Source organism: Nicotiana tabacum, chromosome 11 (assembly GCF_000715075.1).
Source record: "Nicotiana tabacum cultivar K326 chromosome 11, ASM71507v2, whole genome shotgun sequence".
Classification (NCBI taxonomy): Eukaryota; Viridiplantae; Streptophyta; class Magnoliopsida; order Solanales; family Solanaceae; genus Nicotiana; species Nicotiana tabacum.
The window spans coordinates 139,780,895-139,807,691 of NC_134090.1; the positions used below are offsets into that span (position 1 = coordinate 139,780,895).

At 35.6% G+C, this 26,797-nt stretch overlaps 2 protein-coding genes across 2 annotated transcripts; one reads left to right on the forward strand and one right to left on the reverse strand.

Annotated features, from left to right (window-relative positions):
• Positions 1 to 3,121: 3,121 nt before the first annotated feature.
• On the forward strand, positions 3,122 to 13,846 carry LOC107818321 (3'(2'),5'-bisphosphate nucleotidase 1). Its single transcript, XM_016644313.2, has 8 exons — positions 3,122 to 3,388; positions 7,354 to 7,429; positions 8,616 to 8,689; positions 9,510 to 9,715; positions 11,781 to 11,991; positions 12,079 to 12,177; positions 12,273 to 12,426; positions 13,419 to 13,846. The coding sequence occupies exons 1-8, from the start codon at positions 3,176 to 3,178 to the stop codon at positions 13,580 to 13,582; spliced, it is 1,197 nt and encodes a 398-aa protein (XP_016499799.1). The 5' UTR covers positions 3,122 to 3,175; the 3' UTR covers positions 13,583 to 13,846.
• A 6,986-nt stretch (positions 13,847 to 20,832) lies between these two features.
• On the reverse strand, positions 20,833 to 26,422 carry LOC107818320 (2-oxoisovalerate dehydrogenase subunit alpha 2, mitochondrial). Its single transcript, XM_016644312.2, has 9 exons — positions 26,063 to 26,422; positions 23,995 to 24,129; positions 23,709 to 23,891; positions 22,780 to 22,937; positions 22,568 to 22,667; positions 22,226 to 22,337; positions 21,997 to 22,136; positions 21,670 to 21,855; positions 20,833 to 21,146 (listed from the first exon to the last, which is right to left on the reverse strand). Exons 1-9 carry the CDS (start codon positions 26,288 to 26,290, stop codon positions 20,979 to 20,981), a joined length of 1,410 nt encoding a protein of 469 aa, XP_016499798.1. The 5' UTR covers positions 26,291 to 26,422; the 3' UTR covers positions 20,833 to 20,978.
• Between the last annotated feature and the right edge of the window lie 375 nt (positions 26,423 to 26,797).

A 26,797-nucleotide genomic window follows, 5' to 3' on the forward strand; every position in this document is an offset into this window, starting at 1 on the left:
TAATTGGGCATTGCTATTTTTCAAAGTAGAAAATTATCCCTATACACTTTTTTTTTTGTTTATATTTTTCAAATACTCCAAAGTCAGGCAGCATGCATGTCCGAGACAAATAAATGCACGGAAACAAATAGGATGCAACAGGATGGTCTTTTCATTTCAGGTTGCTAATCCTAGACGGACCCAACCCCTGTGTTGAGTCCCTTAAGTCAAATGCAACATGATGCAAATAAGCGTTCCTACTAGGGATCCGACATGAAGTCAAGTTATTCTAGGTTCGTAACCTGGGTATTTGTTCTAGACTGTGTACCCGAGCGGACAACTCGAGTCGAGGAGGGGGCTACGTACCGGGGACTCGCGAGATCGTCCGGCTTTGTAACTTGTCCGACCTCTTTCTTATTTCAGGTATTGACACTAACAGAATAGGGAGTCTCGACCAGCGAGCTTCTCCCCGGAGGTAAGAAGAGAAGGGTTTCGGCACAGTTTATATACAGTTCAGATAATATCAAAGCGGTAGAAGACAAAATTTAGCACGTTATGCAAAAACATGTAATAAAGATCAGATAATAAAGCCAAATATAACAATTATTTTAAGCTCGAATTCTTGAACCCTGAACCAGTGGTTCTGGGTTAATATCCCCAGCGGAGTCGCCAGACTAGAGTTGAGAGAAAAAACTTAGACTAAAACTTGAAAGATTTTTGAGGATTATTTTGAGAGAGGAAGACAATCCGAAAATCTCAAGAGTGTTAGAGAAAATAAAAAGAAAACAAAAATAAAGGGAGAAACGAGTTTAGTTTCGGGTTTAATACACGCATGGTTTGTTGCTGTTTAGTTTGCTTACAAATTTTCGGGTTTATTCTATTGAGTTGTTTGATTTTTCTTCAAAGTTTTTTGGGCCTTGAATCTGATTCGAATTGCTGCTGTTGGGTTGTTGTTGTTGCTGTGTATTTACGCTACTGCTGCTTCTACTGATCTTCATCTTCTTTCCTTGCTTTCCAAATACCAGGTACACAAACTGATACACTGGTTCATCTTGTAAGCCACTCGAAGCATGAATGCAAAAATGAGAAAGATTTGAAGTTGTAATTTAATGTAGCCTTTTCTTTCTTTTCTGTCTGTATGTAGAATATTCTATGCGTTGCCATGCAAACTCCTTAAACAACTTATTTTTGGAACTTAACCATAATAACTCGAAAGTATGTAAATAAAGTAGGACCTTATCTTCATTTATTTTAGAAAACAAAAAATAGAAAATGTAGTCGTGCTAAGATTATCCTTTTAAAAAAAATAATGAGACGAGCCTCGCCAAATAAAAATGCAAATTGCGGGGCCCTCAATAATTGATCATAATAAATACTTAGAATTTGGGATGGACTGTTTAGTGAATTCCACTGCCTTCCCCAAAGATAATAACGCGTTAGACTCTTTAGGCGCGGCTTAATTAAATTGCATTCTTAAATTCGGGTGCGCATTTATGTGACCCAAATTCAAATCTCAACGGAGTCGAAATGTGTTAACAACTACGGGTGCATTGATTGTGACGTGGTTCGAGATGCATTTTCACGACGTTGCAATTCTATAAAAATAAATGATAATAATAAAAACGGTTTAAACTTAATAAAAGCACATAAGTCACAACATGTATTTAAATCAGATATTTAGCCATTATAACAATTTAAGCGACCGTGCTAGAACCACGGGATTCGAGGGTGCCTAACACCTTCCCTCGGGTCAACAGAATTCCTTACTTAGAATTTCTAGTTCGCAGACTTCATTTGGAAAAGTCGAAAATTTCCTCGATTTGGGATTCAAGATAAACCGGTGACTTGGGACACCAAAAACCAAACCTTTCCCAAGTGGCGACTCTGAATTAAATAAATAATCTCATTTCGAATATTGTCACTTAAATTGGAAAAACTCCCTCGCACATTTAACCCTTCGGGGCGGGCACGCAAAAAGGAGGTGTGACAGTGGGCGCCAAACTGTTTACCTTGAAAATGGTAATTACAATTAAATTTGATTTTGTGGTTCTAAAAATACGTGATCTGTTTTATGCTAGTTGTTAGGCAATAAATACTAAGTGTGAGATTAGAAAATAAGATAAGAGTCCGAAAGCAGTATGTTAAGCAAACCGAGGGACTGAGAATCGGGGCCTCTAGGTCGATCTAGGTTCTAAGCTATGGACAACCGATGAAGGGCTAATTGAGAGCTTTGATGAAGGCTCTTTATGACCAATAATGAGCAATATATGAAGAATAATCAATAGAATAGAATAAATGCAAGCAACAAATATAAATAATAGAATCAAGAGAGAATGTTCTTGTATTCAGTGTTCTATATGTATTACAAAATGATAAAGATCCCCTTTATATATGAGGGGGAATCCTAACATAGTATAAATGCATTTATTATAAAGATATATGGCTGGTACAACCATTTAATGCCACGGTACGGGCTTGAACTAGCCAAATAGACTTGGTCAACTTTAATCACGTGACTTAGGAACTTCCGCTTTTCCATCATAACTACCGATCCGCACTGCCCCGAGGTCAGACGTCGATAACCCCTCAGATGTGAACCTCAACCAATGTCTCAAACCTTTGGAAACGTGCCTACAAAGCATCGTAATGACCAAAAATTGAACCCTCCGATTTTTATCGTATATAATGCTAATCGTAAGAAATGGCCATTTGCCCATTTTATCCAATACCGTATGGGAAATAAACATTATTTGCACCCCTTAACTTTGCTTTAAAATTAAACTTTCTCCTTAACTTTGAACAATAGACATTTTTTCCTTTGGATGTCAATTTCTTAAATACCTATTTTAGCCTTATCAATCTTTTGTCTTGCATAGATAGATGATTAAACAAGTGAAGGGCAAAATATACATTGTAGGATAAGAGGGAAAGAATGTCTATTATTCAAAATTGAGGAGAAAGTTTAACTTTAAAATAAAGTTAGGGGTATAAATGCTTTTTACCCTAAAAAACGTTTGGTTAATTTTTATGCAAATATTTTCATTTTTATCTTTTTACAAAAAGTACATATATGGAGTTTTCATATATTTCTTTTTTTTTTCCTTTTAAGTTTTTTGGCAAATAATAAAATTTACGCACAGGCCTAAGCAAATGTAAGCCCCATTTGTCCATTTGCCACCAACTCCAAGAATTGGACATGGCTACTTTCGCAGTGTCATCTGGGACTATAAATCCTTTAACACGAACCCTGCCATTAGCAAAAAATACGAAACCCCTTTCCCTTTTCTCCCTTTCTATTTCCCTCTCTCTCAAAGCATCTAAAACTCCTCTAAGGGCTTCTTCAATGTCTTACGATAAACAACTTGCTGCTGCCAAGAAAGCTGCTTCCCTCGCTGTTCGCCTTTGCCAAGTAATTTTCTGCTCATTATTTCAGCTTCTTTTTTTTATGGTTGTGTTTAAATGTGTTCGAATTGTAAGTTCAGGTTTATTTTTGTTGCGAAATGGTGCTTTTGTGAATGTGAAATGGAGAAAGATCCTATCTTTCTTTCTATTATGATAATTATGCCTAGTGATTAATGACAGAGGCAGATTAAGATTTAAACTTGATGAGTTTGATTCTTGGCATTGAACTTATTGGACATTTAAAATTATGGTTTCAAATCTAATATTTGATGGAATTTTAATGAGTTCTTACATATATATCTATGCTCCGAAGAGTTGCATCCACACAAGCTGATACGGACACCACTTTTATAAAAAAGAACAGATTTTATCTTAGTTTTTCTTACATTTTAATACCCTTAAAATGGTAGTATGAGACATGAAGTTTCAGATAATTTGGGAGCTAAACGCTCATTCCCCATATGGAGTTTGTAGCCCAAAGGCAATCGTTGATTGAACTGTATCTTTTTGTGTTAGTTGACCTAAGCCTCACCCTTACTGCTAGAAGGATCGATGCCTAATTCATTCCGTGATCACGACCCCTTAAGGTTTGCACTCACTCTCTTTCGGCAGAAAAAGGTTGCAAGTACCGGGAGCTGAAGAGTAAGAAAAGATCTTCCCCTTAGACCTTTAGAACTGACCAAGAGAAATAAGACCAGTAGCCAATAGCTCAGAAAGAAAAGTCTCTCGAGCTTTCTTAGTAGTTAGACGAGTGCTCAGATCAAGACCTAAAGACATATGAAGTGTCTGGCCTGGACCAAAAAGAAAAAGCACAAGCAAGACTTCCTGGACACGTGTGGGGTGTAGGGACAACCATGGTGAAGCCAGGAATTTCATCTTGGGTGTTCAAACTTGAATGAAGTAAAAATATTTTCCGATAAAGGGTGTTCAATATATGTTATATACCACTAAAATCTAATATTTTACCTATATATACAGTGTAATTTTTCGGCAAAGGGTGGTTAGTTGACCACCCTTAGGGCTATGTAGCGTCGCCCATGCAACCAGGCTATCACTTTTACCAGATAGGGGTCCAGACGACCCAAGAGCCCGCCATTTCAAAGTATATGCTGGATAATTGTGTAATGAGATTATTTTTGGTATTTTGTTTTACATTTTAGGTCGTCTGTTGCATACATAAGAGTTGAGAGTTCTAGGGATGACTATTTGGATGAAAAGCATGGTGTGGATGGTAAAGCTTTAGTTTATCTTCAAGAAACTGAAAAGCTTTCAGCTTTGTATAGGAATGAGGGGAAGTTTCTAGTAAAGGAGCGAAATTCTGCTTCTGAAGCGCTAGTTTTGGTTTTGTTTGTAAAAGTCTGCTTTGATCTAATACTCCATATGACTAAAATAAGACATTACAGAAAGAAGTGAAGCACTAGTTCAGGTTTATTTTTGTTGCGAAGTGGTGCTTTTGTGAATGTGAAATTGAGAAAGATCCTATCTTTCTTTCTATTAGGATAATTATGCCTAGTGATTAATGACAGAGGCAGATTAAGATTTAAACTTGATGAGTTTGATTCTTGACATTGAACTTATTGGACATTTAAAATTATGGTCTCAAATCTAATATTTGTTGGAATTTTAATGGGTTCTTACATATATATCTACGCTCCGAAGAGCTGCATCCACGCAAGCTGATGCGGACACCACTCTTATAAAAAAAGAAAAGATTTTATCTGAGTTGTTATTACATTTTGATACCCTTAAACTGGTAGTATGAGACATGAAGTTCCAGATGATTTGGGAGCTAAATGCTCCTTCCCCATATGGAGTTTGTAGCCCAAAGGCTTATTGAACAGGATCTTTTTTGTGTTAGTTGACCTAAGCCGCACCCTTATCGCTAGAACGATCGATGCTTGATTCATTTCTTGATCACAACCCCTTAAGGTTTGCGCTCACTCTCTTTCGACAGAAAGAGGTTGCAATTACCAGGAGTTGAAGAGTTAGAAAAGGTCTTCCCCTTAGACCTTTAGACAGGTCTTCCCCTTAGACCTTTAGACCTGACCAAGAGAAATAAGACTGCTAGCCAATAGCTCAGAAATAAAGGTCCCTCGAGCTTTCTTAGTAGTTAGACGAGTGCTCAGATCAAAACCTAAAGACATATGAAGTGCCTGGCCTGGACCAAAAAGAAGGAGCACAAGCAGGACTCCCTGGGCAAGCGTGGGTGTGGGGATAACCATGTTACCACTTTTACCGGATATGGGTCTGGACGACCCCAAAGCCCGCCACTTCAAAATATGCTGGATAATTGTGTAATGAGATTATTATTGGTATTTTGTTTTACATCTTAGGTCATCTGTTGCATACATAAGAGTTGAGAATTCTAGGATGGATATTCCGATGAAATGCATGGTGTGGATGGTAAACAGGCTTTAGTTTATCTTCAAGAAAGTGAAAGCTTTCATCTTTGTATAGGAATGAGGGGAAATTTCTAGTACAGCAAAATTCTGCTTCTGAAGCATTAGTTTTGGGGTTTGTTTGTAAAAGTCCGCTTTGATCTAATACCTGAGTGTCAGAAATACTCCATATGACTAAAATAGGACATTAAAGAAGCAAGTGGCAGCAGCCTTTTGAAATTTTATAAAATGGCCGATAGAAATGCTTGCAATGGGCGAGCACTAAATTTGATCTACTTTGAGGTCAATGGTACTATTTGGAAATAAGCATAGTGGATTTTGAGTCTTAATTAAGAGTGTTTTACAGTAGGTTTTCTATTTCTTTTTCTTTATGTGTTTCTTGAAAATATTTTGTAGCAGGTAAATTCTGTAATGTTTAAAATCATCTAAGGTTCCAATAGGCTAGAAACGGGCAAGATCAATTCTTTTCATGAATCTAGTACAATGTTCGTAACTTGAGTATCTCATTTTCCTGGTTGGTTTGAAATAGTTTCAGGAAAGGGAATAGCCCCGGTGGGAATCCTTCTAATTCATTGGAGTCACATAATAAAGATATTTCCTTAAGGTCTGCTGCAAACGGACGTAGAATGGGTTTTTATGTTTTTTTGATGAAGTAAGGTGTTGTAGTAAAGGCATCAAGAAGATGCAAGAGAGTACAAAAGATAGTAATGGTTAACTCCAATTACAAAAATCTAGATCAGAGCATGAGCTAAGCAATACCAAAACTTTTCCTGCCAAAGTAAGAGAGCTAATGAAATATAGGAGAGGAATAACATCATTTACAGGGGAGAGGTTACTCCAACTGAAAAGATTCATCAAACATATAGATTTCAGGGAGCAAGTTGAAACGCCATCAAAACATCTGCTATTTTTTTCTGTCCGAATACAAAAAATACATACTGGGATCATCTTCCAGGTCTTTTTGATGGTCCTTTCAACTTCCCAGGAGCTCCAACTTTCTACTGCTTCCTTTAGGTTCTGAGGTGTTGTCCAGCTAATACCAAAAACTGATAGGAGCATTTGCCATATGTCTGCAGCCACTGAACAATGCAAAAAAAGATAGTTTACTGACTCTGCCATTTGAAGACCCCTTCTGCAAAGGTTATGTTTTTTCGTAAAGTTTCTTCTTCTTTTTCCCAAATCTTCAGAAAAGAAAAATCCCTTGTTTAATCACCTTGTAGACTTTAGGTCTTGGAACTGCTACCAGACCATTACCTATCATGAAGCCTTTTTAACTGTACAATTTACTAGCATATTATGCTCCAAAATGCACAATATCAAAGCTTAAAATCTGCTGTATATCTGTTCTGGAATCGCAGGCTTTCATGTTTTTTTGTCATTTCTTCGGGTTTTGGGGGAGGGGGGAGTTGTTCATGGCTCTCTCTCTTGCATGAGAAGAAGGTCTCTACTTCTAATTTGATATTACATTTAAACTGGATTGATTCTGAAATTTTCAGTTCTATCTATATTTTTGGCATTCCTCTTGGCAATTCTATATGAAGTCAGCTAACACCTCTTCCTCTATTTTCCGCAGAAAGTCCAAAAAGCACTGTTGCAAGCAGATGTTCAATCGAAGTCTGACAAATCTCCTGTGACAGTGGCTGATTATGGTATAATAATGCATCTCCTTATGTGTGCATTTTATTTGTGAAACGCTGATTGATGGAGAACACATTTTTCTCTTTTATTTAACATATCGAACTCAATTTTAAGAGAGTACTCATAATTCCTTCAGCAATAATCTTTGGCCTATTAGATGATATTTGCAGTATAGTTGGTTGATTCTGATGGGAAGTATGCTTCATCAGATGACTGATGTGAAGACATCATTCTTGTAATGGTTTGTATGACCAATATTGTTGAATAGTTAAGAGAGGGGACCCGTGGGCCTTCATTCGGATGTTGGTCGCATTTATCCTTTCACAATATGCACTTTGTGTGTCATCTGATTGCTAGTCCAACCATACTGGGCTAGGCTCAATGGGGATGCTGACATTTCAGACGTTTCTTTCTCAATGCATACATAGTCAACACATACAATTAATATCCTTTTAAGCTAATCATCTCTTACCTATACAATGGGTTAGATTTTCAATTATTGAAGATAAGTTTTGATGTATGGATGGGTACATTTCAATGATGATTTTTGCAAATATAATAGGTGATGACTGTGTATCTAAATTAGGGTTGTAGGCTGCTACCTGTTAGAACGGTTGAACATTTTTTTTTACTAGATCAGTTATGTAGTTCTATAAAGATACAAATAAAGCTAGAATATGAAAACAGCAAGTCATTTGGTAGAAAGATGTATGGTCATATGACTTATTAGTTATTACTAGTACTAGCTTGTTTAGTTACTAGTAGTACTTATCCAGAAAAGCTTGTTTAGCAACTAGATAACTTCAACTAAGTGTTACTTATTAGCTTTTAGAAAGTCAATTAGACTTTTTAATGCCTTTCAATCTTTAGCATGTTCATTTTGTTCTTTCCTGAAATTGTGAGCATCTTTTTCTTTGACGTTTAAATAACATGCTTCCAAGCTAATGCAAAGATTTCAAAATAGAGAACAAAGATGTAATAGGCAGGGACCAGTCTATTTCCTTTGACATTTCGTTCCGTTCTCTCTTATGTTCCACCTCCTCGCTGTCTTTCCCTTGGAGCAAGATGCTTCTCATTGCTGCACTGAAGAAACTGATGTTCTGAAACTAATATGCATCTTATGCTTTTGTTATCATGTTGACGTAGCCCCTGCAATTTATCCTCTCCTTTTGAAAATGGCTTACATTTGATTATCAGGCTCACAGGCCGTGGTTAGCGTTGTTTTGCAGAAAGAGTTGGATTCTGCATCATTTTCATTAGTGGCTGAGGAGGTAATGTTTGAACTCTTAGCTGTTTAGTACATGTTGTGTTTATCTTCATTGTTTATTCATTAAGATATCGTTCAAATGAAATCTTGGAAAGAATTTTTGAAAAGTTGTACACTTGCAACAAAATGATGTGTGCATAGCTAATCTAATTCGAGGGAAGGTATTACTTGTAAAGAAAAAGATGGCAGAAAATATTGTCAGACTAACGGAAATGTTAACAATTCTCAGCTAATAAAGGATGCATTCTGGGTTTTTCTTCTTGGACTTTCTTCATTTTAGTGACCAGAAATCACACTCAGCACCTCTGGAGGTCAACTGTTCCAATTTATTCTGGGCATCACAGCCAACCCAAGTGATGAATTGATATATGGACTTGCATATTTTTCCTGGGGCACAATATGAATGAATCAATTTGGTAGTGGACAATGGTCATGGTATCATCTTTTAGCATTTCATGAAATTAGAGCAGTTGAAAGGCTCTCCTTTATTACTTTTTCCCTCCTGTCCGTTTTCCTTGTAACATAACCAGCTATACGTTTGATTTGATTAGCTTCTTTACTCCTAATATTTGATGAAATCTTTAAGGGAAAACCCCAGAGAGCTCATAGCAAAAAAGAGTTGACCGGCTATGATGTCTTAGGAAAAGTCTTCTTGTTGTCATTACTAGTCTGCCTCTGTTTTATGTGATGTTTTCCATTCCCTTAATTCATTTCTGCTTTGCAGTTTATTATTTATCTGCATATTCGTTTCCTCATTTCAGTGGAAAATGTATGTTCTTTGCATCAAATTAAAGGATGGGAGTTCTAAATCTAAGTTTCTCTAGGACTCTGGAGACCTTCGTAAAGAAGAGGGAAAAGAAACATTACAGCGTATCATGAAGCTTGTCAATGAAACACTTGCTAGTGATGAAACATATGGTAATGCTCCATTATCTGAAGAAGATGTGCTTGCTGCCATTGATAGTGGTAGATCTGAAGGGGGTCCTTCTGGTCAGCATTGGGTGTTGGATCCTATTGATGGTACTAAAGGGTGAGTGGAAATAAGATTTTGCATGTCAGTTTTTGCTAGATAAATAAAAGGACTATCCTTGTTTGCAATTCGGTAAATCTCAATGCAAAAGTATGATATAGGACTTTGTTGATGATTTGCTTCCATTACTATTGCATATTTTTTAGCATAATAAGTTAGCTTAATTTTAGGATAAATCTATTTTTTTGAATTCAAATTTCAGTTAGATTTTTTAGGTTTGTTGAGATATTTTAGTTTTTTTGAATTCTTGTTATGCAGATTTTTCTGCACATTATGTTCCTAATTGGCTATTTAAAGCCTTGTTATGCTTAAAAAAATTATTGAGACATTTTCAATCAATACTTTTAAACTTTTTTCTGCCCCATCTTTTAAAAAACCAACAGTGGTATCAAGAGCCTCATTGATCTTACGGGATCTGTGAGTTCTTCCAAAAAAACCATTTTCAAATTATTGTTAACCAATATTAATTTTTAAACCTATTTTCAAATATGGCAAACAACAGTCTCTCTTTAAATGCCCTACAAACTTTCACCGGTGAGAACTATCAGATTTGGTCAGTTAAAATGAAATCATATCTTAAAGCCTATGATTTATGGGAAGTTGTAATGGAAGATAGACCATTACAACCACTCCCTACAAATCCTACTCTTGCCCAAATTAAAAACCATTCAGAAGAAAAAAATCAAAAAAAAATACAAAGCCAAAACTGTGATTCAAAATTCAGTTGCAGATTCAATTTTTTCTAAAATCATTGAATGTGAGACAGCAAAAGAAGCTGGAGAAAAGCTTAAAAAGGAGTACCAAGGAAGTGATCAAGTTAGACAAATGCAGATTTTAAATTTGAAAAGGGATTTTGAATCTCTTAAGATGTAAGAAGACGAGACTATCACTAGGTATTCTGATCGGATTTCTTCTATTGTTAATAGAATCAGGTTGCTTGGTGAGGATTTTAAAGATGACAGAATAGTTGAAAATTCTTGTGACAGTTCCAGAGAGATTTGAATCCAAAATTTCCTTTCTGGAAGAGTCTAAAGATCTCTCTACCATCTTTGTTGCAGAATTAATAAGTGCTCTTCAAGCACAAGAACAAAGAAGAGCATTTAGACAAGAAATGGTTACTGAAGGTGCTTTTTATGCACAAAACAAAAATGAAAAGGTCAATTATCCTCTTTGCAAATATTGCAAAAAGAAAACACACCTAGAAATTTTTTGTTGGTGGAGACATGATGCAATATGTGGTATTTGCAAACAAACGGGCCATGTTACAAAAGTGTGTAAGTTCAAAGACGCTCAACACTATCCTCAAGCACAAACAACAGAAGCGGTAATTGAGGAGGAGCAATTGTTTTAGAGCAACTGAAGCAAAGGAGGAGTGTTGATGATTTGCTTCAGTCACTATTGCATATTTTTTAGCATAATAAGTTAGCTTAATTTTAGGATAAATCTACTTTTTTGAATTAATTTCAGTTAGATTTTTTAGGTTTGTTGAGATATTTTAGTTTTTTTGAATTCTTGTTATGCAGATTTTTCTGCACATTATGTTCCTAATTGGCTATTTAAAGCCTTGTTATGCTTAATAAAATTATTGAGAGGCATTTTCAATCAATACTTTTAATCTTTTTTGCTGCCCATCTTTTAAAAAACCAACAGACTTCCCAAAATACGACTAAAATTAAGGTGACTTGGTTCTTTATTGAAAAAAAGGGAAACATACCTGGTTGTGCTAGTGGGTAAATTATTTCAAATCAAAATAAGAATTAAGTTTGTGGTAGCTCTCCTTCTCCCCTCACCCAATACCATGTCTTCTGTTGCTTGTAGATTTTGATATTACCTAAATATGCTTATGCTACCCAGTGAATTTATGCCATTACCAATTATGGTCATCCACAACCGATAACCGGGATGTTCCACCTTGTTGTTGATATAAAACTGTCTATCTCACATGTTTGTGGAAACTTTTACTATGTCTACTTCTGAACCTTTGCTTCTTTAATTTCAAGTAAGTACATCTGATTAAACAAAACATATTTATGAGCCCTCTCAAAAGGTCTTAATCTTTCTGTAGGTTTGTAAGGGGAGACCAATATGCAATTGCATTGGCACTGCTAGATGAAGGGAAGGCGGTTTTGGGCGTCCTAGCCTGTCCAAATCTTCCATTATCTTCTGTGGCATCCCACAATCCACAGGATCCTCAAGAAAAAGTTGGTTGCCTCTTTTATGCCCAAGTTGGTTCTGGAACTTACATGCAGTCTCTTGATGGATCTACGCCGATAAAGGTTTCTGTTCGAGTATTTAGTAATTTTAACTAACTAGTTCAAATCCTGTATGCCTTATCAGCTGAAAGGTTGCTCTACTGTCTTCAGGTGCATGTAACTGATTTAGACAATCCCGAAGATGCATCTTTTTTTGAATCTTTTGAAGCAGCACATTCTTTGCATGACCTATCTAGTTCGATAGCAAAGGTTTGAGTTTTCTTTCAATGTTTTCTTTTTTGTTTTTGTTTTCTCTTAGTAATATGTATGACTAAACAAGGTCTATATTCTTCTTCTGTAAACAGAAACTTGGTGTCAAAGCGCCTCCAGTTCGAATAGATAGCCAGGCAAAGTATGGTGCTTTGTCCCGTGGAGATGGAGCAATATATCTGCGGTTTCCTCATAAGGGCTACCGTGAGAAAATATGGGATCATGCAGCGGGATATCTTGTTGTTGCAGGTCCATATTATGTTTTCTACATTTTTAAATTTAATTCTTCTTTTTGTTTCACTTAAATCATCACTTATCATCAGTATTCATGCTCAGATAAATGAAATGAAACAAACGGACCTAGTAGCACCATAAAATATCCCAAATCTATCAAATTTTTGAACTCAAACATTGATCTTTTCTTCACTTGTCAATATCAGCAGTATAGAAGCAAAACATACCTTTTAATGCTTGTTATCAGTCCGCCCGTCAGGGTATCTCAGGTTCAAAAGTCTCCCTCTCAAGGTTTCGACTCCTCATTTATATGAGAGATCAAGTCGCCCTTTTTTTGGCAGATCTGATTGTACCCCTAATCTCTCTTGGCCACTTTATGTTACTCTACCACTGTGTTTTCTTCTGCTCTTTTCATCAGTTATCCTTGGTTTCACTTGGCCTTGCTCTTGAATACCCTGCCACTTGATGATTCACTTTTGTCCAGGTTCCTTAATCTCGAACTTAATTAAGATAGTGATCAATCCTTGAAAAGTATATCCTAATAAGAAAAAAATGTGTAAGCCCACCTCATGTAGCTTGAAAGGTTTTCAGTTTTTCTGTATCTGGACGAAAAGCCTTTCTCTCAGCCTTGTGATTAGTGTTTCATTTGAAGTTGATGAGGCGGATGCAGACTTGTGGGCTCACTGATTTTCCATTTAAACGGACATCTGCAAAATCTCATCATTACTGAGGAAGTTTTTGAATGCAAAATCTCATAAAATTGAGCTACTTTGGATGGGCTAAATTGGAAGATTTGACATATATAGCTACTTTGAATCGGGCCAAAGTGGTTGATATTTATTTATGGGATCTTTATACAAATAGATAGCCGGATTCACTGTTTACTTTTCCTAGCCGTTATATATATATACAGATATTATACATGGATTATACATCTGTAGGCTATTTTTAATGGTTAAGCTGGCATTTTTTTGCTAATCATAAGATATATGTCATCTAATTTGCAGAAGCTGGAGGTGTTGTCTCAGATGCTGCAGGAAACACTTTGGACTTCTCCAGGGGAAGATACCTTGATTTACATGAAGGCATTATCGTTACGAATCAAAAGCTGATGCCTGCTCTCCTAAAGGCTGTTAAGGAGTCTTTGAACGAGAAATCTTCGTCCTTATAATAATGATTAAACCAATAAGCGTAAACTGCAGCTATCTTCGTGTACATGTACACAACTTTTGTGCACGGAATGGTACCTGCAGCGGCTCATTTTTCACCTGTTTGCTTACTTTTACACATTTCATTCTGGTATTACTTTAGCTCTTCAATTGTTATGTCAACTCAGCTTGATGAATTTCATTCCTTTTTTTTTTCCTGAATGTAATTTGTGTTGTTTGTCGTTAAAGAACTCATCCAATGTTATTCTTCAAATTTTCCAGTTTCATCATTCATAAGTTTTTACTACTTTCATAGGTCTAAAAAAAGGTCAAGATGCTAATGGCCGTTGTATTTTTCATGTTACTACTATCATATTTTCATGCTAAAAACGATTGGGTGGGCGGCTACTCTTGATAGCATCTTAGGAAGATCAAATCTATTCAAGGACAAGGATGAAGCTTTGGAATCTCAAAGAGGGCCTTTAACAAGATCTCAAGTTAAAAAGTTGCAAAACAAGGTCATTGGACTTTAGGAACGATCAAAGAAGTTGTTATTTGGGAGTAAGAGCTTAAGGATAAAGGATACGAGTTATCTAGGTGAAGAGCTTAAGGATAAAGGATACGAGTTATCTAGGTGTTATAATTATTTTATGGACCAAATTCATGTCCAATAAGAGGTGGATTAAATTCCAAGAAACATTCTCTAAAGAAGGTCCAAATTAGGCTACTGTTGGACCAATTCAGCACCTAAAATGTGTCCAAACTTGCAGCCCATGAAGTCCTATATAAAGCCACGTTTTTATAGCATATAAAGGACTTACTTGATGTCCAAGAATGGTACAACAGTTGTGCTAGATGTTGAGTCCAAGTTGGTGCCAAGTTGCTTGCAAATTTCCTTCAAGATTTCCAAGATTTTCAAGATTCTATCCAAGATTGATTTGGGACTTATTTCCATATATTATGGGATTATATTTATTGCTTTCCTAGTTAGTTAAAATTATGTTTTCCTTTTACTAAGATCTTTGAAATTATTTTCCAAGAATGACTTGGTTTTTGCTTCCTAGTATTTTTCTTTTCCTAAGGTAGTTGGACTTGTTGCCCAAAGTAGTTTAGGACTTTATTTCGAAATCTTAGATCACTTCTAAGTATTCAAGAAAGGTGATAAGTTTAGGCTTATTGTTGTTCATGTTATTCTAAAGGGTCGGGTTTCACAATCTATCTCTTGTTTTTAATTCTCTACCAAAGGCGATTAGTTCTTTGTTAGCTAATTGTTATTGTTAGGATTCAATTTCAAGAATAGACTTCTTGAATTCAAGAAACCCTTTCTTGAATTCAATCTATCTTTAATTTTCCGTCTTTTTTCGTTTCTTTATTTTCTTTTAGCTTCCGCACGTTTCTTGATTTTCTTGTTTTTCTTTAGTAATTCTTGAATCCCCTATCGTGTTGTTATCAAGTGGTATCAGAGAATAGACTAATCAAGATTTCAATCTTGATAATCTTGGGAGGCTAAAAAAAAAAAGAAAAACAAAAAAAAATGAAAATCAGCCCAAAAAAGTATTATTGATCATTGTTATTTTTAGAATTCAAGTATTATTTGGTTTCCAAGTCAAGAAAGGAAACAAGAAGAGGGGATCCTTGTTCTTGAAGATTAAGGAAACTTCTTTCCTTATTCTTGTGGGTTTTGAGTTTTCTAAAATTCTTTCCTTTTTTTTCCTACTAACCAATTCTTATTCTTCCTAGGTTTGGTCATTCACTTTTCTTTCTTTTTCTAACTCCATATTCTTATCACTAAGGGTTGTGACTAGAACGATTTATTAATAAATCTAAAGATTAACGACCAAGAGTTGCATTGAGTGGATATAGGCAAGAGAGGTGAGAATATTAGAAGGAAAAAGCCAAATTTAAGAGAGACATAATTAGTTTAATCTTTGTTCAAGATGTTTCAAACAGGTAGTTATGAAGAAAGGAGGTGAGCTATTGTCACACCTCCTTTTTACTACACCCCATAAAGGGTATAAATACAAGGAAGTTTTTCCAATTGAAGGAAAATCGAAACGGGATTATTTACGTTAAATTCAGAGTCGCCACTTGGGAGATTTATGGCGTCCCAAGTCACCGGTTTAAAATCCCGAATCGAGGAACGGTTGACTCTGTAATACAGTCCGCGAATACAAAAATCTGGGTAAGGAATTCTGTTAACCCGGGAGAAGGTGTTAGGCATTCCCGAGTTCCGTGGTTCTAGCACGGTCGCTAAATGTAAGAATTTTGATTAGTCTCTTGTTCCGGGAGAAAGCAGTGGTCGATTTTGTTCACTCAAATATCATCTGTCGATTCGGAATCCTAAAGGTGATCATCACAGATAATGGTGCTAATCTTAACAGTAACTTGATGGAAGAGGTATGTCAACAGTTTAAGATCGCACAAAATTGATACAATCTTGCTCCATGGTAAGCCAATAATAGCCTGCTTGGAGAATTTTCTTTGCCAACACATATCCGCTCATATGTGGTCCGCAGACTTCCGAATGTACTTCGGACATGACAGCCGTAGCTTGTCTAGCATCTATGCATCTTAATAATCCAAGGTCTGGTGTTCTCTTATACAAAACTCCTCCACTTAAGAAGAATCCATTTTCCAACTATCGAATTGTTCTCTTTTGATCCCCCGTGGCTTGCACTGGATATATCCCCCATTCTGATGTACTTCTTGATATCGTGGAACCATGGTTCGCCATCAAGTTCTTCTTCAATCATGTTACAGTAAGCATGCTGATCTCGGACTTAAATATGCAGAGGATCGACATAAGCTTTGTCCGGATGGTGCAACATTGATGCCAGGGTAGCCAAAGCATCGACGACCTCATTATGGACCCTTGGAATATGCCTGAACTCCACTGATCGAAACCGTTGACAAAGATCATGCAAACATTGTCGGTACGGTATGAGCTTCAAATCTCATGTTTCCCATTCTCCTTGAATTTGATGTACCAGAAGATCCGAGTCTCCCAAGACCAAGACTTCCTGGATATCTATGTCTGCAGCTAGCCTTAGACCCAAAATACAGGCTTCATACTCAGCCATATTGTTGGTGCAATCCGAAGCTGAGCCGCAACAGGATAGTGATGCCCTGTTTCAGAAATAAACACAGCTCCTATTCCGACTCCTTTCATGTTGGTAGCCCCATCAAAGAAAAGTTTCCAGCCTGGTTTTTCAATTTGCTCCAGTTCATCGATATGCATCACTTCTTTATCGGGAAAATAAGTTCTCAATGTCTCGTAATCTTCATCGACCGGGTTTTCGGCTAAATGATCGGCCAATGCTTGGGCTTTTATAGCAGTCCGAGTCACATAGATGATGTCAAACTCTGTGAGCAATATCTGCCACTTCGCAAGTCTCCCTGTCGGCATAGGCTTTTGAAAGATATACTTCAACGGATCCAAGCACGAAATGAGGTAAGTAGTATAGGATGACAAATAATGTTTCAATTTCTGAGCCACCCAAGTTAGGGCACAACATGTCATTTCCAGATGAGTGTACTGAGGCTTGACTCCAGCTCGGGATAATAATTAACTCAATTAATTAAGTACCAAATCAAAGGAAAAACTACTAAAATTCAAGACTAAACTAAAAAAACAAGAATAAACTATTTTTCTGATTTTTTTTTTCATTTTTATAAAACACCTAATTATTAATTAATTCAAAAATGTCAAATTAAATCCTAAATGTAAGTACAATATATTTTTGTATTTTTCATTACTAAATAAAAATAAACAGGCACAGACAATATTCACACAGTAACAGAAAATGGCACTAAAATCCACAAAAAATCGCAAATAATGGAAAAATTATTTTGTTTTGAAATTTTTGGGAGTAATTCGTATAGGGCAAAAATCACGTGCTCACAGCTATGACTCAATAATTTGAAAAGTCAAACTTACAACATGCGAAAGGGAAGGAATACAATGGTAAAGTTATTTTTCAAATAAGAGCTAAAGTGATGTCTGCGATTTGTGTCCTTAGAATTGCCAAAGAGTTTGGCTATAACTCAATTAGCACTTATATGGTTGAGAAATTGAACTTGCCTTATGTTGAGCATATTGAACCCTATATGTTTGGGGGAGTAAAGGTAGATAAAAGAGTGTTATTACTATTCTCTATTGGAAGATATGAGGATATGATCTGGTGTGATGTGATTCCCATGAATAATTATCATATCTTGTTGGGAAAGCCATGGTATGACTATAGAAGAGCTTCATATAACATGAAAAAAATATATACTCTTTTGAGGTTAATGGGAGGAAACTCATTCTTGGACCTTTGACCCCCTCACAAATTTGTGAAGATGAAAAGACTGTTAAAGAAAATATGGAAAAATATGAGAGAGAAAAGAATGAGAGGAGTAAGGGAGTTCATATTGACATCCCAAGAGAGGAAAAATGAGAGGTTGCGTTGAATAAAGAGAATGGGATGTCAAGGAATGAAAAGAGTGAGCTTGAGAGGAAAGAAAAGAGAGAAGGCCATGAGATAGAAAAAGGCTTTGAGGTAGAGATAGAGAATAAAAATGGTTTGAGTGAGGAAAAAGAAGAAAACCTTAGTGAGAAAGAAGAGGATAAGGATGAGGAAAAAGTTAGTTTTTGATAAAAGTCAAAGAGAGTATAAGCAAGAAAAAAAATTCTTTACTTCCTAACCCATTAACTCTTTCTTGTTTTAGTTCTTGTGATTTTATGCAGCCACGTGTTGAAAGACCATTTGAAAGGGGAGGTGAGGCGCAAGAGATGGTGGCAAAGGATCCAATTGGATTAAAACATGAATTTGGCGAAATCAATTCTTGTTGGATGGTGGAAGATAAGAGCTTGGTTAAATTCTTTGTTATTGAATCTTTTGACTACTTTGATTCTTATTTACAGGTTTATGACACAGAGTTCCCTAAAGCCATTGCTAAACTGGAATCATTGTATAAAAGAATACAAGGTGATGTTGTTCCATCAGTAAATAAGTCCAAGTATGGTATGTATAATTGATTTATTCGCATTCTTGGCCTTTCTAGGACACCTAAGATATTTTTGGAGGTAATGAACTATACTCTTAATTCTTATGTTAGTGACTTTATAATTCTTGTGGATGATGATATTTTGATGCATATCAAGTCATTAACTGTAATATCTAAGTTTAAGTGCAAGAGTAATTTATCCTTTTAAAATTAAGTGTGACATAGATGATTATGTATTCCAACTTGGTGGAAAGAGACATGAAATTTATGAGAAGAGGCTTGCTAATGAGTTAAATATTCTTTCTTCTCTTAGTCACGTGTCTTATGAGTTTTTGCGTGATAAAATGCTAGAATGTATTTTTTATTGTGTGATGGAGAGTCACTCTTCAGGTCGTGTTGATTGTCAGCTTGTAAAATTATTTTCTACTAGTAATGAGGATATGCATGATTGTTATGACACTAGTGATCAAATACTCTTTCATGAACCTATCTATGACTCTTTCTGTGACAGTTTGAGTAATTATGTAGAATCTATTGATGTTGCGAATATTATTGAGGAAAGTTATAATCATGAGCTTGAATATATTGAAATTTTATATTGAAATTTTTATTTTGAAAATTATGGGTTCTTCTAATCTTCTTGTGAATTTATGTGCTTCTTTGAATAACTTACATGTAGAAAAATCCATGAAATTTGTAATTGATACTTGGCAGTATCATAAAAGTGTTTTATTTGATAAATGTGGTAGAGATACTTGTTTTAAATGGATGTGTGATCAATCTTTTATAATTTCATTGTCATGCACATCTTTTGACTACCTTAAGAGAGGTTTTTATGGGACAAATCTAAGTAGGCATAAATTTTATTGGGATGATGATGTCCATATGATTTATAAAGAAGTATTTATGCCTATTAGGCTTAATTGGGTTAAGTAGACACATGGTCACTATCTTGTTTTATTCTCACCATTTTTTCAGATTAGTGGATGCCATTTTCTAGTGCATGTCTTCATTTTCTTGCAAGGTCGAAATTCGAGGACAAATTTCCTTCAAGAAGAGGGGAATGATAGCATCTTAGGAAGCTCAAATCTATTCAAGGACAAAGATGAAGCTTTGAAATCTCAAAGAGGGCCTTTAACAAGATCTCAAGCTAAAAAGTTGCAAAACAAAGTCATTGAACTTCAGGAACGATCACAGAAGTTGTTATTTGGGAGGAAGAACTTAAGGATAAAGGATATGAGCTATCTAGGTGTTATAATTATTTTATGGACCAAATTCATGTCCAGTAAGAGGTGGATTAGATCCCAAGAAACATCCTCTGAAGAAGGTCCAAATCAGGCCACTGTTGGACCAATTTAGCACCTAAAATGTGTCCAAACTTGCAGCCCATGAAGTCCTACATAAAGCCACATTTTTATAGCATAAAAAGGACTTACTTGATGTCCAAGAATGGTACAAAAGCCATACTAGATGTTGAGTCCAAGTTGGTGCCAAGTTGCTTGCAAATTCCCTTCAAGATTTCCAAGATTTTCAAGATTCTATCCAAGATTGGTTTGGGACTTATTTCCATATATTATGGGATTATATTTATTGCTTTCCTAGTTAGTTAAGGTTATGTTTTCCTTTTACTAAGATCTTTGAAATTATTTTCCAAGAATGACTTGGTTTTTGCTTCCTAGTATTTTCCTTTTCCTAAGGTAGTTGGACTTGTTGTCCAAAGTAGTTTAGGACTTTAATTCCTTATTTTTTTAGGTGCAATTTCGTGACCCCCTCTATATATAAAGGGGTGTCTTCTTTGTTTTTAGAGGTAGATTATTCAGATATTATCAATAAAAATTATGAGAATTTTCTTGCACTCTTGTGTGTGGCTACTCTTGGATTTATTCTTCAACCTTCAAGACTCAACTTAAGGTGGTAAGATTAAACTCTTTCGAAATCTTAGATCACTTCTAGGTATTTAAGAAAGGTGATAAGTTTAGACTTATTGTTGTTCTTGTTATTCTAAAGGGTCGGGTTTCACAATCTATCTCTTGTTTTTAATTCTCTACCAAAGGCGATTAGTTCTTTGTTAGCTAATTGTTGTTGTTAGGATTCAATTTCAAGAATAGACTTCTTGAATTCAAGAAACCCTTTCTTGAATTCAATCTATCTTTAATTTTCCGTCTTTTTTCGTTTCTTTATTTTCTTTTAGCTTCCGCATGTTTCTTAATTTTTTTGTTTTTCTTTAGTAATTCTTGTATCCCTATCGTGTTTGTTAGCAACTCTCATAGATTGGTCCCTCTTGAGAGCAACCATTTTCATTATGAAAATGTTGAGTAAAAAAATTACATTAGCTATCAATCTAATCAATGATATTTTGCATTTTCATATAATAACTTAGCACCGAAAATGAAGAAAAAATTATAAGGGAAAATACACAAGCAGTTTCAACTAGATAGGAACATCAGTAGGATAATCCTGCGGATGTCTTCTGATTGTTTCACGAGTGAATGTTTCCTGTTCTTGTAGGTTGGCTGGAGGAACATCATATACATCTGTAAATACATCCTTAATTGGAGGCTTCTCTGTTTTTTCTGCAACTTGAATGGCTTCCAAAACCTGTAGCACAACATTTGAAAGCGAGTTAAAAAAAAAAAAAACCAACTGTTTGATCTCTTTTCTGCAACCCAACAACAAAGTTGTGATCGGCTATATGAAATCATTATTGTCCGTGCTCCATTTAAGCCTGTGTCAGTCTAATATTATAAGAACTTAGTTTTCCTATCACGTTTTTGGCTATTACGTTGCTGGTGTTATCTTTCTGGATTCCTTTGCTGTTACTGCTACATTGTCTCATTCCATCTTCTTGTGCCAAGGGTCTATCGGGAAACAGTCTCTCTACTCCTCTGGAGTAGGGGTACGGTCTGCGTACACATTACCCTCCCCAGACCCCATTTGTGAGATTTCACTGGACTGTTATTGTTGTTGTAGTAGTTTTCCTATCACTATATGTTATTTATATTTTCTACTAGCATATACCAATGATCCGTGTCTAGAATACTTTGATAATTTTCTGCTTTAGAAAGCTATACATGCAACAACAAATTAGTCTTTGAAGTTTTTCTCTTTGAGCAGAAATTACCTGCTTCCTGAGACTCGTGCGAAGTTCAGACTCAGCCTGAGAGCTCCACCACCCTTCTTTTTCAATCCATTTCCTGAATCTAGTTACAGGGTCTCTTTCTGTTCTCCACCATTCGATTTCGTTAGCTGGACGATATTTGGTGGAGTCATCGGAGGTTGAGTGATGTCCTGCTCTGTAGGTAAGGGCCTGTTGAACATCAACAACACTTCTAAAACTGGCATAGCAAATAAAACAGGTGATTTTTGATATCAACTAGGCCTCAATTCCAAACTAGTTGGGAGTCAGCTATATGAAGAGTAGTTATGTTCGCAACAACAATAACGTTACCTCAATGAGGACAGGTTTATGTTCATTAATAGCCATCTTTCGTGCCTCATGGACAGCAGTGAAAACAGCAAGAGCATCGTTACCATCCACACGGATACTACGAATTCCATAGGCCTCTCCTCTGGTAACAACACCATCACCTAACAAGGAATCATAAATAGATGTCTAGTTAAGTAGCCAATAACAAATAACAGTAGCAAACAATTGAGCAGCCAAGAGAGGCACCTACTTCGAAACTGGTCACTAACAGGCGTACTTATTGCAAAACCATTGTTCCGGCAGAAAAAGATGACAGGTGCGTCTAAGACCGCGGCAAAGTTCAGAGCAGCATGAAAATCTCCCTGAAATGATACCAATGAATTTAACAGGAAGAACAGCAACAACATCATAACACTAATCTGTCAAAATCTGAGCATATTCCTAGTCCCTGAGAATCCTAGGGCAGCCCGGTGCACTAAGCTCTCGCGATGCATGGGTCCGGGAAAGGGCCGGATCAAAATGGTCTATTGCACGCAGCCTTATTTCATTATGACAGTAGTGCAGACTTCCACAAGTTAATTGAAACATTTACCGTGCTAGAGCCGCCATCTCCAAAATATACAATTGTACATGCATCTTTCGCGTCCATCTTCAGAGCATAGGCAGCACCAACAGCATGCGGAAGCTGAGTACTGAAGCAAAATCACCACTACACTTCATCAATTATTTATATCATACAAATCACAGTAAAGATGTTTGAAAATCTCAAAGTAGAGTAGCAGTACAAAAGCGTGAGTATCTTACGCTACTGTTGATGCAACTGTAATATAATTGTGCTTATTAGATCCATAATGGATAGGCATCTGCCTGCCTTTTCCATAATCGCCTTTATTTCCAAACAACTGATTGGCAAATTCTTGAATAGTAAACCCTCTCCATAATAGAACTCCAGGCTCCCTATACTACAATGACAAAAAAAAGAAAATCCTTGACATTACTGGTCAAATCATCGAACGTGTGAAAATCTGAAGATTCGGTTAAAATGTGCTTTTATCTCATGATTATCCAAAATTGAGATAACAGAAGCTATTTAGTGCAGAAAGTCAATAAAAATCAATCTCAACCAGCATCAGTTTGGCATTTTTTTGAGAAGATTTGAAGCTCAACATATGAAAGTCAACAACGAAAGTTGTCTTCCAAAATGCACCAGGTGAATGAAAAGTTGAGTCGACTTTATTGGTCCACGGCGCCTATCTCAACAGGTTATCCGAGGGAAAATGTTACGTCTATCTGATTTCTTTAGAATTTCGCAGACCACCTTTAGGCTGAATCTAAAAATCTTAACTTATACAGTAAGCAGAATCTCTTATTCCTTTGCACAAACTAATTTCACTAACGTTGGAGAAAAGAAATTTGAGGATTTGTACTAGAAGAAAGAAAGAGTGCTAGAATGTCAATGAATATTCAACCTAGATTCAAGTCATTCAAAGAAACTCAATTGGACATGGTGCACAAAATGTATAATCAACACTTCATATATTTGTTATCCAAATTTTTACATCTTTCCGAGGGTCTATCGGAAACGGCCTCTCTACTCCTCCGGAGTAGGGGTAAGGTTTGTGTACACACTACCCTCCCCATACCCCACTTGAGATTCCATTGGGTTGTTGTTGTAGTTCTATGAATTGTGACTTTTGCATACTATATGTAAATTTGTGTGCTCGACGACTAACCTGTGGAAAGATGAAATCATCCATCCTAAGTGCTGCAGCTGATGCAATATTGATAGCTTCTTCTCCAAGTGTGGTAACATAGAAAGATATTCTTCCTTGTCTTTGTGCTTCGTAAAAGATTGTATCCATTGTTTGAAGTGTGATCATATCAGTATACATTTTTAATGCAACTTCCTTGTCGATCTGACCAAGATGAATGCCATACGATAAGATACAACATACAAACATTCCTCTGTTGAATCTTGATTCCATAGTTTAAGCTTGGTTAAATATATATTTATATTACCTGTACGAAATTGCTAGTCACGGGGTAACCATCGTCGTCAAGGACCCTGTAGCAGTGTACTCTCTCCTCTCTTGTTTCAGGAATAAAGTTCAAATGTGAGGTGAATTTCACTTTGCCTCCAGGGAAATTGAGGACCTGAACATCCAGAGGAAATATTATGATCATTCACATTCCAAATAGGATACATGCATCATCTCGAAATGTCAATCTGTGGATGAAGCTCATGAAATAATGGTAAAAATCCATTTTTTCTGTATGTGCTGGTTAACACATATAGACAAGGGCGGATCTAGCCTTACGGTTACGGTTCGGGAGAACCACTAGCTTTGGTACAAACTCTATATTTGTTTTAAAAATTATTGAATATGTACAAATTATTAATATAGAAGCGAGTAACTTAAAAAAGCCAAAATTCCGAACCCATAAGCTTCAAATTCTGGCTATGACAGAGGATATAGATATGAGAACCACTGTTAACATTAAAGTTACAAAATTTTGTAATTACATTAAAATTACAGAACTTTATCAAATATAGTACTAATAAAGTCATAAAGTCGTCTTGATGAGTATATTTTGTTGTTAAAGTAGGTATGACTTTAGTGTTATAATGAGTGAAGTTCAATTATTTAATGGGACAAAATAGTTTTGCTACTTTACTGGCATTATAGGTAATGAAGTTTAAGATTTACTATTATAATGGATAAATTTAAGTTACTTTAATTTGATAAAAAATGGTTTTATGACTTTATTGTTATTACAAGGGCATCTCCCACCTTTATCCTATTTTTGTTTTGGGGATTTTCCCATTTTGAGGACAACTTACTCCCACCATTCCCTCATTTTTTTCCCCAAACTTTTTTATATTCGTCTCTCTCTTCTATATTATATTTTTATCTTTCATTTCAATTTCATTTTTTAATTTCCATTAAACAAATTCCATTTTTTATACCATTCATTTTTTGAGATAATTATATATTTTTTGTACAATTATAACTTATAATAAAATTAACTTACAATTTTACATAAAAATAATAAATGCACGAAAATTAATTTATCAAAACTATACACCAAAGTTAAGATGTAAAATTAATATTATCAAGACATTACATAAACATAATTAGGTATATATAAAGAGATAAATTAAAAAAATTAAATAATAAAATAATAATAAAAAAGTGATGAATAATAATGAGGGAGATGAATAGTGTACCCATATTTGAGGAAATATTATTCATCCCCATTTTGGGAACAAAAATTGGAGAGTATTGGAGCTAAATTACCCCAAAAATTATCCCTAGGGGGAACGGAGGTAAGGTTGGAGATTCCGTGAAATTAACCATCCTTTCACTAAAGTAAAATACGAAATGAGCTAAATGCGAAGGGACACACTTATAAAATAATTTACTCTCTTATTCATAGAGAGACGTGCACCAACCACGTTTTTTCCATTTTCTGAGGTTAGGTCAGACAGTTACTTTCCAGAAAAAGTACTCCAAAATAGTCCTTAGTTTTTTTTTTTTTTTTTTTTTTTTTTTTTTTTAAGCCAACTCAGAACCAAAATGAACCAATATTAATTGGTAATTCATAAGATCCTGAACAAACCTTAGACAGTTGCTATTAATAGAAACAAAAATGGGTGTTAGATTGAACCTTCACTAATTTAGCAGCCACAATTTTAAGCTAAGATATACTCCCATTCTCGCACGACACGGCACATACAAAAAGTTAAGAAACAAGGAGATATCCCAAATAAGGTAGCATCAAGCTAACGACAAACATGAGTTGAAAACAATTACTTATTAAATAAATAAAAATATTTTCTCTAATAAATTTTAGATGAAATGGTAATGCAACTTTAAATGGTATCCAAATAGATATGTATATTAGCTTCAAGTCTCACTATCACCTATTATAAAAAAGAATTTCATGTGCTTGGCCATGAAAAAACGGAATCGCACGTTGAGGGAGGGTGATATACAATAATTAAGTACTGTAAATAAGAAGAGAGAATATTCAAAAGATGATAAATCAAAGTTGAAAGGAAGAAAAGAGGAAAACATGTATATACCTGGGAATTATTGTCAATGTTCTGCATGTGATTCAGCTGTATTTCAGCTTTGGTTGATTCAAAACGGCGAAAGGCGAAGTGGGGAGGATAGAATCCAAGAATTCGTAATGGGTGTTTCAGATTTGGCGATATAAGTGTATGATGATGATGAACAAAATGTGAACCCAAAAATCCCATCTTGGGTTTCAAATAGATCAACTTTCTTGATTTTGAGAAGAACAGAGCCATCGCAATGTTTCTTTGTGTGTGTATGTGTGAGAGAGAGAGAAGCTTTAAGGGAGAGTTGGAAGAGGAGAGACGAAAATGTCAATACAGAGGTTTAGGCGTAAGCAAAGCAAGGAGCTTCATTGTCAGTCAGATTCCATGTGGAAATTGGATTTTCTTAAAAAGATATAATCATATTCATAAGATGACAAGATCGATATTGACTCTATTTCACTTTCCGCCCCTTGAACTCTGAAAGATGGTAAACCTTGCCTCCTTAGTATTTATTATGATATTTTTACCCCGCTTTTGTTTTTTTCTTATTGCTAAGAACAATACACTACAGTATTAGTTACCAATTGAAAACAACAAACCCAGTATGACCCCAACAGGTAGGGTCTGGGGAGGATAGTCTGTACGCAGACCTTATCTCTATTTAATGCAGGTAGAGAGACTGTTTCCAATAGACCCTCGGCTCAGGAAGGGTAAGAAGAAGAAGAGGAAAGCAAGGTAGGAAGAAAGAAAGAAGAG

What these genes read in the sequence shown, in the direction of transcription:
- LOC107818321 (XM_016644313.2), top strand. Translation starts at nt 3,176, where the DNA reads ATGGCTACTTTCGCAGTGTCATCTGGGACTATAAATCCTTTAACACGA. An exon ending in TTTCATTAGTGGCTGAGGAG is followed by an intron (nt 8,690 to 9,509) that starts GTAATGTTTGAA and finishes AAGTTTCTCTAG; the next exon opens with GACTCTGGAGACCTTCGTAA. An exon ending in ATGGATCTACGCCGATAAAG is followed by an intron (nt 11,992 to 12,078) that starts GTTTCTGTTCGA and finishes TACTGTCTTCAG; the next exon opens with GTGCATGTAACTGATTTAGA.
- LOC107818320 (XM_016644312.2), bottom strand. Translation starts at nt 26,290, where the DNA reads ATGGCTCTGTTCTTCTCAAAATCAAGAAAGTTGATCTATTTGAAACCC. An exon ending in GAGATGGCGGCTCTAGCACG is followed by an intron (nt 22,338 to 22,567) that starts GTAAATGTTTCA and finishes GTATCATTTCAG; the next exon opens with GGAGATTTTCATGCTGCTCT. An exon ending in GCACGAGTCTCAGGAAGCAG is followed by an intron (nt 21,147 to 21,669) that starts GTAATTTCTGCT and finishes GTTGTGCTACAG; the next exon opens with GTTTTGGAAGCCATTCAAGT.